Source organism: Pleurodeles waltl, chromosome 3_1, assembly GCF_031143425.1.
Source record: "Pleurodeles waltl isolate 20211129_DDA chromosome 3_1, aPleWal1.hap1.20221129, whole genome shotgun sequence".
Classification (NCBI taxonomy): Eukaryota; Metazoa; Chordata; class Amphibia; order Caudata; family Salamandridae; genus Pleurodeles; species Pleurodeles waltl.
The window spans coordinates 1528772051-1528790145 of NC_090440.1; the positions used below are offsets into that span (position 1 = coordinate 1528772051).

The 18095-nt window shown below is 42.8% G+C and overlaps 1 protein-coding gene across 7 annotated transcripts in view; it reads left to right on the forward strand.

The window, feature by feature from the left end:
* EYA3 (EYA transcriptional coactivator and phosphatase 3) overlaps positions 1–18095 on the forward strand; it is a 900226-nt gene that overhangs the window by 263843 nt on the left and 618288 nt on the right. For all 7 annotated transcript variants that reach the window (XM_069225116.1, XM_069225117.1, XM_069225118.1 and 4 more), the window contains one exon: positions 487–553. In XM_069225116.1, the coding sequence (XP_069081217.1) occupies positions 487–553 (67 nt within the window). The remainder of the gene's footprint in view (positions 1–486; positions 554–18095) is intronic.

Below are 18095 nucleotides of genomic sequence, written 5' to 3' on the forward strand. Positions count from 1 at the left end.
GCAGAATTACTGATTAATATGAAATGTGGGGACTTGGCGAACAGCCTACATCTATTTACCACCTACATGAATTTACTCACAGCCAATAACTTATTCAGACCACTTGGCTTTACTTACTGGTTGTTGTTTAAAAGTTTAAGATGCCATAGGTTTTTGCGCACCGATATGCACAACATCATACCCATTTGTTTAAAAATACTGATAATCTTGTTTATTTATTAATAGATAATATCTTCCAAACCTAAAACTTAATAAAATTGTTTAAAAAAACATAGTGTACGGTTGGGACAAACGGCAGCACGACTCTCCTCTGTGATATGAGATTAAGCTGGAATTCTAAATCGCATTTGAGTTGTAGTTTAAGGTTTACATTTCAGGAGTGTTGTGTTTCTTCCACGCTTCTCGTTGGTACTAATTTTGTACTTCCCAAAAAGGGCCTGACATTATTCATGTGTTAGTGACTTACTTAAATCCTTTCTCTTTCAGTTATGTCATGCACCGACTACATCCCAAGGATACCCAGTGATTATAACTCGCAGATGTTTTCTTCAAAGTAAGTTCCTATGTGTGATCATTAAATATTTTACAATTTTATAAGATTGCTATTCAGTATTCTTTGTGCTCTTGAATTTGTTCTGGTAATAGATCTGTTCTTATGCAGATATTAGAAAGCATTGTTAGCATTCATGGTTCAATAGATTTGTGACAAATGTGTGGTATCAAACAAGAATAGGCTTTGCAACATAATTTTTTTTAATTTCCTGATTGATTTCCATTCTGCTGTTAAATCACTCATCCACTACACCTTTCTGGAACTTTTTCTACCTTCTACCTCAGGAATGGAGCAAAGAAATCCAACATCGGCTTACTCGAATCATCCTCTTTGACCTTCAGTCTTGCAATACCATTAAGATATCTTGAGTCATTTGCAAAGCTTCTGCCTCTTTCAGGACACTGTTGCATCCAAAATCGCCAGTGGGAAAGTAACTACTTGATATATATGTATTCTACACCTCTTCATAAAATTCCCCTTTGTTTGGCATGTACAAATAAAGGTGATGTGGCCATTTGCTCTATTTAAATCTGGAAATCACATAAGAAAGAAGTGGGACCTAAGAAGTAGAGATAGCCTTTTCACAAACATGTCAGACACATTCCTCACAGACACAGTTTTGGGAACCTGGATACATAAGACTCAGCTTGTGTTTTTTTTCCCCTGAAGTGAGTAGAAAAATGTGGTCTGGCTGTGGATTACTGTCTGATAAATTCTGATGAAGATAGAAGTAAGGCTGTTAGAGACAGACCGAAAGGAAATATATAAAACAGATGGATGAATTATAGTGCAAATGCTGTTGCTGTTAGGTAATATTTAAAGACAAGATGTGTCCTCAGCGCAAGCATATTAATGCACTATTTATTTATACTTTTTGTTCAAGAAGTGTCCAAGACCCTTCCAGTGAGCACTTGTACCAGTTATAATGTTTGATTTTCTGTTGAGAGATTGTAAACAGTTCCCTGGGACGGGCCTCTTATCAAGGTTAGCAGAAAATAGTATATGAGGAGAGCACCCTTATTTTGTGTTAATTCCATCTTCATTTGGCCTTAGTCAGGTTTTTACACAGCTTTAATTTAGTACTTTTAATTTTTTTAAGCCACTCTATAGTCAAGTTGTGTTTAAACCATTGCAAGTCTCAAATTATTTGAGCTTGAGCAAAATGAGCATTCAGTTAATGTTGCAGAAGTTATTTAGTGGGGATCTTGATGCTCAACTGTGTGATGCTCTAGCATAGTATAGCAACATTCAAAAGTATAATGGGAACATGCAAAAGGCATAACTGACCTTTACAAAACTTATAATTGCCACAACTGGTCTATGAAAGAGAAAGTGGCCCATCACATAAAAATAAAGTTAATCCTACAGTTCTGACCTAATGAGCTTTTAGCACCTCTGGCGCATACCCTGCAGTGAAAGCGGAGAGAGATAGCGTAATAGAAAAGCAGAGAAGAAGTGAGGGGCTTCTAGTACCAGCTCCATGCTCACATGGGGCATTCGAAGAGCATCTCAACAGCTAAGAACAGACACTGTTAGACACCAGCTCTTCAGACTAAGCTACCCTCAGCTAGACGTAGATTTGCATTTCCCCTAGTTGGGCTTGGCCCATACAGTCCTCATTTGTTTTAGTTAGTGTCACTAAAGGAAACATCAATAGCCCTTGTGGCCTTTCTAATACAGAACATGTAGTTCCTGGCAATTACTTTAACTAATTTTAGTAGAAAACAAAAAGTAGACAGTGAGACGAGGATGTTATCCTCTTAAGTCTTGCATTGTCTATCCTCTTTTTATGGACCTGGGACTAAGATCTGCAAAAATTAGTTTGCTTGCACTGACAGCATAACTTCCTTTTTACAGCCCCTTCTTCAGAACTGATGTTTTGGTAGCATAATCACAAGGGCACTCCAGGATGATCATACTTTCCCTTATGCTTATTGTGGTGTGACTCCTGGTTGGCAGCCTATTTGCTCTTGGACCATCGTTTGTAACCCGGCCATAATCAGGGTGAACATATTGTTGCAGTAAAGCTCTAATTATCCCCAACAAGGTAATTTCATACTCTATAGAGGTGCACCCTGGGATTTGATGAAAGGTTTCTGATCGCTCCACCTATTCTTTAAAAAAGGAGATGGATACATCAACTTAAACATGTTATGTGACAGTTTTCTGCATCTCTTTCTAAATGTTACACTATCTTCCCCAGTTTATACTGTCTCTTAGGCAGGTATCTGCATTTTCCAACTTGTTGTTCCATCTATTTGCCCAGTGGAGTCGATCAAAAATGGTGTGACTCTATTGAAATTGATCAGACTCTCCTCTTCATCCAGGTTTTGCCCAACGATAAAAACTGAGTGATGATGGAAAAACTGCTCTGCGTGTGTAATGCTCTTACGTGATTTGAGTATCGTGCCTTTTAGTCTGGTACGTCCTTCACATTTAGCTTTCCCTACAATTCAAGATATCTCAGTTACTCCTTATAATCATCACCAGTTCCTTAAAGGGGTCCTGTTAGGCTAAGGGAATTAGGAATGGCATAGTTTCAGCAGGACAAGCAGAATAATTCTTCAGTGGTGACACCAGCGCTTTCCTCAGGCAGTTTTAGTCCTTCAAGTTACACTGAGGAGGCCTTTGCTGATCTCTGCTCATTCAGAAGCCTCTACCAGTTATGTTCCTTAGGGAAAGGGGAGGCAGGAAAGGGGGTTTTGCCAAGGCAAATAAGCAGGTGAGCCACAAATCATGTAACTCGCGCTGCCCTCGATCGGCCACTGCCTGGGGTTAGGTCCTCGTTGACATACAGGTTAACCAGAAGCATCATGTTGACATATTTTCAGCAATCATACATGACATATTGTGTATATTATACCAGCAAAACAGATCTTCAGTGCAATATCCCTTCTCAACGCAAACTACTCCAGCATTGCTCTCTAGGATCCTACCCAGTCCCCAAAGAGCCTCCTGAAGTATGATATTCAGCACCACCCACAAAATGCCTTTTCAGCAAGTGTGTGATGAAGAGAAACTGGCAAGGGAGGGGTTTGGCTTGCTCAGCTACAAATCACAGCTTGGCTATCCAGTGTCTGGGTTTCAGAAACAAGAAAGATTGCCACTTCCTCTGACTAGAAGTCAGCCAACTGTTTCCATCGCACACCAGGTCATTCTCCAGTGTGCAGCGTAGCCCCTTCTGTTGTGGCACGGGTTTCAACAATGTTCTCTACCCCCCAACCACCCTTCCCCAAAAAATAAAAAATAAAGGGCCCTCAAGGAACCGCACCAATGCATGGCAATGTCTCAACATACAAGATCCAAGAACCGATTTCCCCCACCTTCCTCTCAAGGTCTATCTCATATTCCCTGCAGGCATGGCTCCACCCTAAACAATCCCTGCCTACCACCAATGACTTGGGTCCTAAAGCGGGCCAAAACCAGTCAATCCCACACCATTTTGAAGCACCCAAAACTCCACTTTGTCATTAAGGAATCTCTGCCAGCTCTCTGCTGAAACACCACAATCTTGCATCTTCTGTATACAAAGGAGGCCATAAATCTTTCAAGCCTTGAGCAGCTCCTCACTATAGTGAGCTGCAGAGCAGTTCTACACCACCCTCAATAGTTCACACACTTATGAAAGTCAAGAACTACAATCTCCGTTTCTGACATTACAGAGGTTGCAGAGCTCAGGAAGGTGCCCCCATTCGGAGGTCCATGCAGAGACCCCCCACCTTCCTCGAGCCTGTATGTTAGGTTTTGCCTACCTGACAATAAAAGTTGTTTTGGTCGACAGGCCTATTTTAAACTTACAGGGGGCTTGCTGCTAGCCCATTGCATACCACTGGTTGGCTTTGTTACACTCATGCTGATTTATACTCTTTGGATTGAATTCTGTTATTTTTCTTCATCCTCCCCTGGATCATATGCTTTTTACTATCCTTTTAATTGGCTGACTTGTATCCTTCCACTCTTCCATTCAGCACTTCATGAGAGGATGTTTTTTTAGCAATCTACTTAGTGTGCTATTCACCCCCCAGCCCAAATGCCCACCCACCTCCCATGTGCTGTCTCGCTCCCCACCCTTCTCAGGTTGGTTTTTAAAAGCACTGCAGTAAGGATATCTTGCAGGGGTATGGCTGGAGTGCAGACCTTAAGGAATGTTTTTGTTTCATCTCCTGCTATCCACATATTGTATAAAATCACACGCTTTAGCACACTTAGGGGCCTGTTCACAGAGGTAAATCTCCATGTGTAGATTTACTGCAAGTAAATTTACTCTTGTAAATTTGAGTAACTTTTCTACTTTTGGCTACTCACCATTTAAGAGGGTGTAAAGTTACTCAAAAGTGTAAACCTCTCCCCACTCCCTGAAATTGGGGGTATAATCCCAGCCCCCTGATATACTTCCGTAAAAAAAAAAATAGCTGTCCAGAGATTTTCATTTTTGATTCGTGTTTTTAGATTATTAGCGAAGTAATTTAACTTGGGTAGACATTGCTGATCCGGGCCGAATTTTGCTGGATGACATTTTTGAAAATGGCAGATGTGTTGCAGTGATGATGTAATATTTCAGGAACCATGAGACTTGTATACTTCATTTTGGTGTCAAAGCATTGGTTTTTGGGGGTCAAGTAGTCTTAAAGAGACAGAAAATACCTCCTCAGAGCAACCTTCTTCCATTGTCCAAAATGGTGGCTATAATTGAGGATGAAGAGACATATATGGAAATGAAACAAATATTGGTTTTTAATCCTTTTATGTCTACACCAAACAACGTTTATGATCTGAATAAGAAAACCATCATGTTTATCACTCCTGTTTTAGACACATTTTCATAGTTCACTTTATTTGTATCTGCAATCGCTTGTGGTACATTTGCAGAATGTTAAACATTTGAGAAGGGTATATAGACAAATACATCTTTTTGTATCACAGGTTTTGCAAGTAAATGAACGTGTAAGTCCTGTGGGTAGAGGCTTTAGAAATTTCAGAGGTTTTAACACACCATCAATATCTTCCCAACCAAATTCACATGGATCTTTCTCTACATGTGCATGGTCCAAAACATATACTCCTCTTCTGATCAAGTAGAGCGCTCTTTTAATGTGCCAACGCACAGAATGACGTCGGTGGAAGGCCACTTAGCTGGACTGATGTCTTGAACTCACTATACCAAAGATTGTCAAATGTGTGACCTTCATAACTCATTTTCCACACACAGAGGTATTTTTCACCTTCTTTAAAGTCACATTTTCTTCTGTCTCATCAAATCCTTTTAGAAACTTCACAGGTTCAGCTGTTAAAGCTCAAAGCTTTGTTCCAAGTTTGCTCAGTGTCATCACTTGTCAGAATATGAGCTTTGATAAGTACTCTAGGCATCTGTATCAGGTTTCTTGTACAGAATATGAAGCCTGATCCATAACATATCCATAACTCTGACAATCCTTGACTTATGAACATTGCAACAAATCTAAGTAGCTCAATAATATCTGTCATTTGACACTACAATGACTCGATTGGAACCATTTCAAAATGCCTACTTTAATAGTTTGACAACTGTCAGACAATGTGCAGTTCTTGCAAGGTGCACACTGACTTTGATATCTGTAGAAAACTCTGAACAACCTCTCTGAAGTTTTGCATGGATGAAATCTTGACTATTCGTAATTGTGACAGATAGTTCGCAATTGTGACAAATAGTCCATAACAGCATTTTTAATGATGGCACCTTTTAGAACTGAAATTCTTCAGATGAAAGGTGTTTTTCGGGCTCTTGTACGAGTGTGCTTAACTGGTTTGGTTGCAGCATCTCCATCAAATAATATGTTTGTTGGAAGAAGATCATGTAAAAATGTCCTTGATAAATTCACCCCTTTCTTTTGCTACATCCATATCTCTTTGTGCTTGCGAAAGTTGTTTTTTTGTAACTTGATTTGTAGTAGCTGGTTGTACGAAACTCTTACTATGGCAATCAAAGCATGGAAATTTAGCTTTAGTGATTGTCAAACAACTTTTCCTCTTTCAATACAAATCTCTTCTGCTTCTGTTCTGCGTATAGTTTTGATCCATGTTCCAGGTCATCTAGTAGATATGTCCTTATATCACTATCCACATAGTTTAGTCACAATGTTGTGTAGTCGCACAGGCTCAGTCATTTCAAAGGGGTTTCCTTGCTGCTGGTTGAAATGAAGGCTGTCAACATGTTTATTAAAACATTCCCCTCTTTCCCACAAGTTTGTGGTCAGGAACAGTTTCACAATGGTCCATTAATTTTGAATTCTCTGTGAAAACATGGCTAATTGAAAGGACTTCACGGTAAACTAGCTCTCATTGAGCAACATATTCACTTTTACGTGTCTGACCAATAATTGCCTTGTAGCTTTTCTGTGATCTCTGGATCATCTATTTGTTTCATATCTGGAGCCACAGCATTGAACCTCACCTGTCTTTCACCACAAATGTCTTTGGATGAATTTTCTGTAGAGGTATGTTTTTTCACCTCTAGCCTCTTCACTCTTTCTGAATTCCAGGACCCATATCTAAGGTAGTTCATGCAATAGAATTCGCGAATAAACAGTAATCAGTGACTCCACAGTCTTCACGTGCAGCTCCCAATCACCTTACCGATCAGCATGTACCAAGATTTTCACTAGCGCTATGTTGTATAAAACATTCCCCGCAAAGTAATGATTATTTTTTTTTCTTCACATTCCTTGACAAACTCTACAAATTTGGTTTCCTGATTTTTTTTTTTTTTTAATTTTTTTTTTTAAACTGAGTGTATAGAACATTGCCTAGCTTTGCATTATTTCTTTTGGCTGGAGTATATACCCTGTGACTTGTTCACTTCTGAGATAAGATATGCAAAACCTCATTGTCATTCTTGCAATGTAATATTTCTATAGCCTCAGATATGATGAGCATACCTTGTAGTGAATAAACAAAATGAGTTCCGCTCAATACTGACTGGACAGTTGCGCTTCCAAAGATTTCAGTCTCAATAAGTGCATCGTCTATACCACGTGCACTGAGCTAACTTCCTGCGCAACACTACTTTCGTCATGTGGAAAATGCCCATCATTGGTTAAAGATCATCAAATTTATTGTATTGCTCATAAAAATGTCAGCTACAATACGGAAAGCATCTTCATTGCAGAAAATTTGTATGATAGGCTGGTCTTTAAGCTGAGCACACACATTTTGGAAATTATTTAGAGCTGTGTGTACTGTTGCGTACTTTGTGACTGGAGATGGTATTACTGGTAAAAACCCAACCTCCTTCAGTGGGACAGTATTTTGGGAGATCAGAGCATGAATTCCAGCCCACGGAGGAACTGGCTTTTCACATGTCGTCAGCCACTTTGAAACATTCTGGTAGATGGGGACGTGTTGATGGCTTGTAGTGATTTTGCACATGTTGGCAAGGCAGTTGGGTTATATGTTTGCAGCTATGTTTGTCTATGCATGTCGTATGTCTACAGCTGACACAGCTTGTTTTCACGCAGCTACTTCATTGGTACAGTCTTGAAAAGCACCATGGCAGTATCATGTGTGTCAGATGGTCCAGGCAAAGAAGAACTGTCTTCAAAATCAAAATTATCAAGCACAGCAATTGTAAATCCTTTCCTGGTAAAGTGACTTGGAATTGGTGTGCTGTCAGATTCACAAGATTTTACAGCATGAGCTGCTAACAAGTTCCCGCTCCGTAATATGTCATAACTTGTTGATACGCCATTCCTATTCATTGAAGTGATTAGCTGTCTACTTTTGCCCTAATTAACAATGAAACTAAGCTTTACGCAAGCTTGTTACGTGACAATCTCAGAGCCTTGGCAGAGGAATACCAGATCATTCCAAGAATTCAATGCGGCTTTAGAGACAAATGTGGTAGCACCTCAAATTTGATGGCACTGGCCCTCATGTGCCATAAAGCAATTAGAAATAAATGGATGCGTCACCTTTGCCTTGTGAACTTTAAAGCTGGTTTTGACAGCATATGAAGAGGCCCCCTACGGCGTAAACTGCAGGACTGGGGTTTGCCTGTTGCCTTGTTGAGAGCAATCGAACAGCTGTACACGAACACATGGGTGCGGCCGAATTAGGAACTGGCTCATGCATCTCAAGAAAAATCCCCACAAAATGTGGCCTGAAGCAAGGCTGTATGTTTGATTCCTTGCTTTTTAACTTACACATAGCAGACATATCGAAGCCCCTTGATGAAGTAAATTGCCCCCCCCGCCCAAGCTGGAAGGTCATTGTTTGTCTTATCTGCTATATGCCGATGACCTTGTGCTCCTCAGACAAAGGTCGGCCTGCAGCAGCAACTCTCCACCCTACATGCCTTTACTGTCAAAAATGGGTTGCAAATCAACTAAACAAAAACCATGACGGTTACATTTGGACCAAAAACAACCCGGCAAAGCAGATGTCAGTTCAGTGGCTCCGCCACAGCAATGACTATAAGTATCTGGGCATTCTCTTGGATAATAAAGGATCATTTACATCCCACTTGCGCTCTGAACAACAAAGGCTCTAGCCCGGGGGTCTCCAGCCTTTTCTGCAGTGAGAGCTACTTCTGATCAGTGAAAATCATCGTGAGCTACCGAAGGCTAAACAACTTGCGCATTATTACCAGACACTCCCACCCCAAACTACCTTGACTTTAGGTCTAATGTTCAAAGAGCCAGACGCTGTGGTTTGAACAAAATACTGTGACTATGGGCACTATGACAGGGCTGCTGTGTGTCAGTGAGAGCGTAGTCTTTGGGGATGTATGAACATATGTGCATATGTGTGGTATATATGTGTATGGGTAACTCTGAGCCGGTGTTGTATGTACTTGTGGCACAGGGTCAGTGTTGTATGTACTTGTGGCTTGTGACACCGTTACAATTGAAACACAAACATACATCCATGCTTTTTAAATAGGAGAAAGTGAAAAAATGTTCAGAATGTGTTACTTTTTTCTGCACTTTTAATTTTCCCCGTTCAAAAAATGATTGTATTTTTCAATTATAAATATTCCACAGTGTTCTAATGGCCACTGGGAGCAAGAGGCCTGCTGTTTGTAAATGCAACACTTTGAAAAATAATTTGAGAAATTTAAAATGAAAAGTTACCTTAATTCATAATTATAATAATTATTAATTATAATTATAAGGTAACTTTTCATTTTCTCCGATTTAGAAGCATTGAGAAACCTCATCTTGTTCTGACTTTCAATACTCAGTTGACAAGGACTTTTATTTAAGCGTTAAATACCTTAGTATCTCAATTCTTCACCTTTGTGACGTGGGTCATTAATCTGACTCTAGCATTGCTCCTTATCAGGCCATGCTATCCTCAGGCTGGTGATATTAATGTAAAATGAGCACAGCCTTCCTTTACTTTTAAAAGGTAAAATATGACACTGTGCTTATTTAAAAATAAACTGTGCTGTGAGCTATTCTGAAGGGGTCTGGGAGCTACTGTAGCTCACGATTGACTGGTTGGTGAAACCTGCTCTGGGTTAATGTTTGCTTTTTCAGCTGCTGCTCTGAAATTACAAGGTCCAAGTCTGGACCCCCTTCTCCAGGTGATGAAAGCAAAGGTCACTCCTGCATTAACTTATGGAAGCGAAATTACCTTGGGTAGGAAGGCTAGGACAGCAGACAAATTGATCACTAGAGTTTACAGAGCTGCCCTCCGGCTACCAAAGAGAGCGTCACTACGCAAGGGAGACTTGAGTACAGCATTATAAAACAGTACTGAGCAAGAGGTAGCTGTTTTGTTCTGCCATAGCCTCAGATCTGCACTGCAAGAGTCAGTACACAGTCTAGTCTGATGCCAATTAGAGGCCGCTGGTTTAACATTGTCATGCAGTCGTCATCTAGATGACTAACTGCGAATTTTCATTGACTCAGGCTTGGAATAAACATCTTTCTCACCAGATTTTCAAGAAACTAATGACATCTAGAGCAAAAAAAAACTGTCAAAATTGGATTATTTGGCAGTATCAAGCAAGTGCTCTCACACATGGTCAGTCATTAACACATGCTCCTCTAGGAGGTAGCAGAACTTTATCACCTGCACTTACCCTGTATGGATTAAGCCTAGGCTTGTGGCATTATTGCTGGCTGAATGGAATCTTCTGGCATGGTGTTGTATAGAATTCCACAACACAAGATGCTGTCTTTGTGGCAAAGAAAAAGACATTCTAATTCACATCTTATGTATTTACCCTTAAGTGCCTCAACAAAGGAGAATCCTTCTCCATCCTGAATTTTTGTTTTGGAGTCTGTAGTTGCAGGCAGGCAGTAATTCCTAGCCTGAATCCTATTAACACTCTCCTAAATGTTAAAACTATCCAATTTGACTGCAACTGTACGGAGAAACTTGACAAAGTCAATTCTTCCAATGCCGTGGTAACATGCTGCTAAATGTTTTACCCTATTTTTACTGTACCTGTTTTGCATTGTGCACCCTTCATCTTTTAACATCCGTGAGATTTAACATTTCTTGTCTAATATTGGGCCAGTGGAGCCCGTAAAAACACCATGTCTTATACGCTGCTGTCCTAAGAGAAATTTAATCACTGCTTGCTCAGTATGGTGGCTGGGTCTGTGCATGCCTCTGGCATACTTTACTCATTGCACTTTAGCATCTGATGCCCACTGTCTGGTCTCCTACGGTTAGAACTGCGCATTGCACATTGCTTTTAAATGACCTGTTTGTACAGTATGTTGCAGACGGGATGGGACTATTTATGCCTCGGAGTTATTTTGCACATTGCACCTTAGTGACTGTAAGGAAATGCCTCCTTGGCATGGTTACCCCCTGACTTTTTGCCTTTGCTGATGCTATGTTTTGAATTGAAAGTGTGCTGAGGCCTGCTAACCAGGCCCCAGCACCAGTGTTCTTTCCCTAAACCTGTACTTTTGATTCCACAATTGGCACACCCTGGCATGCAGGTAAGTCCCTTGTAACTGGTACCCCTGGTACCAAGGGCCCTGATGCCAGGGAAGGTCTCTAAGGGCTGCAGCATATCTTATGCCACCCTGGGGACCCCTCACTCAGCACAGACACACTGCTTACCAGCTTGTGTGTGCTAGTGAGAACAAAACGAGTAAGTCGACATGGCACTCCCCTCAGGGTGCCATGCCAACCTCACACTGCCTATGCAGTATAGATAAGTCACCCCTCTAGTAGGTCTTACAGCCCTAAGGCAGGGTGCACTATACCATAGGTGAGGGCACCAGTGCATGAGTACTGTGCCCCTACAGTGTCTAAGCCAAACCTTAGACATTGTAAGTGCAGGGTAGCCATAAGAGTATATGGTCTGGGAGTCTGTCAAACACGGACTCCACAGCACCATAATGGCTACACTGAAAACTGGGAAGTTTGGTATCAAACTTCTCAGCACAATAAATGCACACTGATGCCAGTGTACATTTTGTTGTAAAATACACCCCAGAGGGCACCTTAGAGGTGCCCCCTGAAACCTTAACCGACTATCTGTGTAGGCTGACTGGTTCCAGCAGCCTGCCACAACCGAGGCATGTTGCTGGCACCATGGGGAGAGTGCCTTTGTCACTCTGAGGCCAGTAACAAAGCCTGCACTGGGTGGAGATGCTAACACCTCCCCCAGGCAGGAGCTGTAACACCTGGCGGTGAGCCTCAAAGGCTCACCCCTTTGTTCCAGCACCGCAGGACACTCCAGCTAGTGGAGTTGCCCGCCCCCTCCGGCCACGGCCCCCACTTTTGGCGGCATGGCCGGAGGAAATCATGAGAATAACAAGGAGGAGTCACTGGCCAGTCAGGACAGCCCCTAAGGTGTCCTGAGCTGAAGTGACTCTAACTTTTAGAAATCCTCCATCTTGCAGATGGAGGATTCCCCAATAGGATTAGGGATGTGACCCTCTCCCCTTGGGAGGAGGCACAAAGAGGGTGTACCCACCCTCAGGGCTAGTAGCCATTGGCTACTAACCCCCCAGACCTAAACACGCCCTTAAATTTAGTATTTAAGGGCTCCCCTGAACCTAAGAATCTAGATTCCTGCAACTTACCGAAGAAGAAGACTGCTGAGCTGAAAACCCCTGCAGAAGAAGAAAGAAGACACCAACTGCTTTGGCCCCAGTCCTACCGGCCTGTCTCCTGCCTTCTAAAGAACCCTGCTCCAGCGACGCTTTCTCAAGGACCAGCGACCTCTGAATCCTCAGAGGTCTGCCCTGCTTCAAGAGGAACAAGAAACTCCCGAGAACAGCGGCCCTGTTCAACAAAGACTGCAACTTTGTTTCAAAGGAGCAGATTTAAAGACCCCTGCAACTCCCCGCAAGAAGCGTGAGACTTGCAACACTGCACCCAGCGACCCCGACTCGACTGGTGGAGAACCAACACCTCAGGGAGGACCCTCCGGCGACTCCGAGACCGTGAGTAACCAAAGTTGTCCCCTCTGAGCCCCCACAGCGACGCCTGCAGAGGGAATCCCGAGGCTCCCCCTGACCGCGACTGCCTGAACCTAAAGTCCCGACGTCTGGAAAAGACCCTGCACCCGCAGCCCCCAGCACCTGAAGGAACGGAACTTCTGTGCAGGAGTGACCCCCAGGAGGCCCTCTCCCTTGCCCAGGTGGTGGCTACCCTGAGGAGCCCCCCCCCTTGCCTGCCTGCACCGCTGAAGAGATCCCTTGGTCTCTCATTGAACATCATTGAAAACCCGACGCATGTTTGCACACTGCACCCGGCCGCCCCCGCGCTGCTGAGGGTGTACTTTTTGTGCTGACTTGTGTCCCCCCCGGTGCCCTACAAAACCCCCCCTGGTCTGCCCCCCGAAGACGCGGGTACTTACCTGCTGGCAGACCGGAACCGGGGCACCCCCTTATCTCCATTGAAGCCTATGTGTTTTGGGCACCTCTTTGACCTCTGCACCTGACCGGCCCTGAGCTGCTGGTGTGGTAACTTTGGGGTTGCTCTGAACCCCCAACGGTGGGCTACCTTGGACCCAAACCTGAGACTTGTAAGTGATTTACTTACCTGCTAAAACTAACAATAACTTACCTCCCCCAGGAACTGTGAAAATTGCACTGTGTCCACTTTTAAAACAGCTATTTGTGTTTTATGTGAAAAGTATATATGCTACTGTAATTATTCAAAGTTCCTAAAGTACTTACCTGCAATACCTTTCAAATGAGATATTACATGTAGAATTTGAACCTGTGGTTCTTAAAATAAACTAAGAAAATATATTTTTCTATAACAAAACCTATTGGCTGGATTTGTCTCTGAGTGTGTGTTCCTCATTTATTGCCTGTGTGTATGTACAACAAATGCTTAACACTACTCCTTTGATAAGCCTACTGCTCGACCACACTACCACAAAATAGAGCATTAGTATTATCTCTTTTTGCCACTATCTTACCTCTAAGGGAAACCCTTGGACTCTGTGCATACTATTCCTTACTTTGAAATAGTGCATACAGAGCCAACTTCCTACAGTGACCATAGATGTTGCTTACTGTCTGGTCTCCTATGGTCATAATTGCACATTGCTTTTAAATGAACAGTCTGTATTAGTATGTTGCAGGTGGGCTGAGTTTACTCATGCCTCTGGCATATCCCGCACATTGCACCTTGGTGACTGTAGATGTTGCCTACTGTCTGGCCCCCCCCATGGTCACAATTGTGCATTGCAAATTGCTTTTAATTGTCCGAATTCTTCTGTTCCATATTTGACACAGGGCGCTGTTTAGTGTTTCTATAACTTGCCTTTGTTTAAAATTACTTTTTTACACTCACACTTTTAAAATTGCACTGCCTGGTTCTGCATTTGGGGAGTTCGGGAGTAAGATAATCATGTAGCACATCTTTTTCTTGTGCCGATTGTGGATCAGACTGCTCCATAATGGGGCCTGGCCTCGTGTACTTGGACATTTGGCTCAGTTAGAAAAACACAATATGCAGTCTTGTTTTATGTGGCATCAACCAAAAAATGCACTTTACACCTTTTTATTTTTCAATAATGGCTCAGTTTAATCTTTTATGGCCTGAAGTTAGCATTGTTGTTTTTATAATGTGATGTTTTTAATTCCTCATGCTGAATAATCTGAGTTGCTTTGCTTGTTTGTAAAGGTTTTCAAAACTGTACAATAAAATTTACTGACTATTCATTGAAGTGCTTAGCCCTCTATTTTTGCACTTGTCATGGATTGCGTGTGCAGTCATCATGTGTAGAGGAGTTTACTTTTTGCTGTGATGTAATTCATAAAACATGATTTTGAAAAATGCAGTACAAGACTGTTGGTTCATGGGACTGGCTACCACTTGTTTGCTTAGCTTCATAACCATCAACGTTGTCACCTTCTGTTCTGAACACAAGAACTTTAGTCTGTAATAGTTTTGCTTTGCTGATATTAGACAATGATGTAAAAAATGTTAAAACAACATCAGGCATTCTTGTTGACTCCCATGATTTGCAAAGCTCTGGGGCATCACATAATTTGTCATTAAGTCCAAAATCTAAATCTTTTAGAACTTTTCTTAAAATGTTTTCTGATGATCTTACTGTATGCTGTGATCTTATTTTGGCAGCAAGAACTTCAGGAGTCAGAACAGCTGAGAACACCACAAGTGGCTCATTCTTTTTGTTAGACCGACCAAAACGAATTCGGTCATTGTACATTCTCACCAGAAGCAACTTAATTTCATTATTATGGATCAATACAGTCTTTTCAATGTTGACAATTATTTACTCCAGTATTGTAACTTTCATAGATTCACTTGCTTGAATCATTCCCCATCGTCGAGATGGTAGTCCCTGTACAATTTTCACAAGTAATGTTAAAACATATTGAAAAGAAAAAGGCCCTAGGCCTCTTCAATTTTGTAGTCTATCAGTCATTTTGTGAAAAGGACCAAACCTGATCCTCCACCAATCAGGCGACAGCACCCTTCAGAACTTCCTGAGAGAAGCTCTAGCACCTCAGATTTTCTACAGCACGTTGTGCTAGGGAGTCTCCTCAGAGCTCTGCTCTGTCTTCACACCTCTATTCGGCTTTTTTCTTTCAGAGAAACTCATTTATTTGGATTTGTCAGCTATTTTTCAACTATGTCTGACAAGGAAAAGAAGAGTCTCTTCAGAGACTGCAAGACTTGTGGGAAGAAAAGACTTCATTCTGAAGACCCTCATCAAGACTGCATTTACTGCCTGTACCCAGATCATTCAGCCAAAGACTGTAAGATTTGCCGTACTTTTTCTTCTAAGACCTTAAAAGATAGGAAAGGCAGATTATTAATATGGCTGCAGAAACTAAAACATAGGAAGAATCCAGTTTCTGAGAGTGAGGAGTCCTCAACATCCAAGAGATCAGCAAAAAGGGCAAGATCACGCTTTAGATCTCCCTCACAAATCTCGAGGAAAGCCCTCAAAAAGACTGCTTCAGGGTCTTATAAGGGTCGCAGCCCATCTTCTTCCCCAACTAGACTCTCAAGTAAAGAGGGGAAAAGACATTCTTCCAGTTCTGAGAGGCACAGGAAATCTTCATCTGTGCCTTTCAAAAAGCCATCCTCTGTGACTGGAAAAAAGGCCTCGTCGACGGATTCCCCGTCGACGGTACCGTTGATGAGTGCATTGCCGACGACAACAGCTACTTCGGGATTTCCATCGTCGACGGCTCCACCGGCACCATCGTCGACGAGAGCTGCAACGACGACATCAGCATCTACGGCGCTGATGTCCGTGTCAGCCCTACCGTCATCGACTTGGTCGACGGTAGACTCGTCGGCAAAGCTTTCTGCTATTAAAATAACTGTGCGTCCAGCGTCGACGGCACCGTCCATGACAAAGTCGATTTACACGTCGTCGACGACACCGTCGACGAGGGAAAAACATCAAAAAAGAGGAGAACATTTTACTCCAACCCATACATCACCTAGTAAGGTATCCTCCCTGGTCCCAGTACATCTTTTGGAGGGAGATGAAGATTCAGATGAAGACGGGCCTTTTGGAACAGCCCACAGTCCTTCTGAATTGAATGTAAAATACCAGGAAGAGGAGGAATATGAGAAAGCTGATGATCCCCAGGCTTACTCGGAGCATCACCAATATCAACAGGGAGCGTATATTCCTTCCGACCTGCTTACTGGCCTTAGAGCGATGTTAGTGGATTACAACAGAAGGTTTCCTCCTCAAGGAGAACAGCCTCCTCCATCACCTATTTCTGGTGTTTCTACTCCACATCAAAGACCAACGTCTTTGCATCTCACAGATGTGGCCACTCCGGACATGACAATTTCCCAAGACACCGACATCTCAGAAGGGATCAGGAAGAAGGAGACCTCATAGACACTCACTCAGAGTGGGACGAGTACATTATCCCTGCTCCATCTTCTCCCTCTCATTCGAAGGTGGAATCCCCACCTGAAGACATTGGAGGTTTTCACAATCTCCTAGAGAGGGCAGCCAAGCGTTTTGCTTTACCGCTACCTACGAAGCAAACATACTTTCCTATATGATTTTAAAGAGCCCTTTCAAAAGTCTGTGCGCTCTATCCCGATGGTGAACTACCTGTGTGAAGAGGGCCTTAAAGTTATGAATAATCCGGCAACAGTCACAGCAGTTTTGCCACATCTGGACAAAAAATACAAAGCTCCTGATGATGCACCAACATGCTTAACAGGACATCCTCCTCTGGATTCAGTAGTAGCTCAGGCAGCTCAGGGAAGATCAAAAAATCCTTCTGCCCCGATTTCCGCACCCCCAGACAAGGAGGGTAGGCGGCTAGACAACATAGGGAAAAGATTTTCGTCTATGGCCAGCCTAGTGCTCAGAGCTGCCAACTCCTTGGCTATTTTGTCTCGATACGACAGACAGCTTTGGGCGGATATCGCACCTTTTATTAACCAACTGCCAGAAGATGCAAGATCGGACGCAAATAAAACTGTACAAGAAGGTCAACGCACGTCTGCAGAGCTTATAGACTGCGCAATGGATATAGCGACCACTGCTTTTAGACAGCTTGCAGGTGCAGCCGTATTGAGAAGACAGGGCTGGCTTAAAGCCACCTCATTTCGGCCAGAAGTCCAGAATAAAATCCTAGACTTACCCTTTGATGACCAAGCGCTATTTGGGAAACATGTGGATGAAGCCCTACAGTCAATCAAGACGGAGACGGCAAGGTCATTAGGGACCCTGCAATATCAAAGATCGTCCTTTCATCCTAGGGGGCGTGGACAACCCTCTTACAGAGGGGGATATCAACAACAGAGATATTCTTCCTATCCATCATCCTCACAACGGTATCGTCCATACTACGCCCAAAGGCAACCGACTCAACCAGCCTATAGTAGACCGGCAGGCCGTGGACGTTCAACCCGCCCGGCCAAAGATTCAGCTCATAGAACCTGATGTTTTTGAGGCGCCGGCTACGCTCAGTCCCCCTCCTGCAACCCTGGGTGGGAGAATTTCCTTATTCCTCAGTCAATGGCAAACCATTACGTCAGACAAGTGGGTCCTACAATTAGTGGAACGGGCCATACTTTAGAATTTATCCAGATACCTCCCTCCAACCCTCCCCGCAGGACT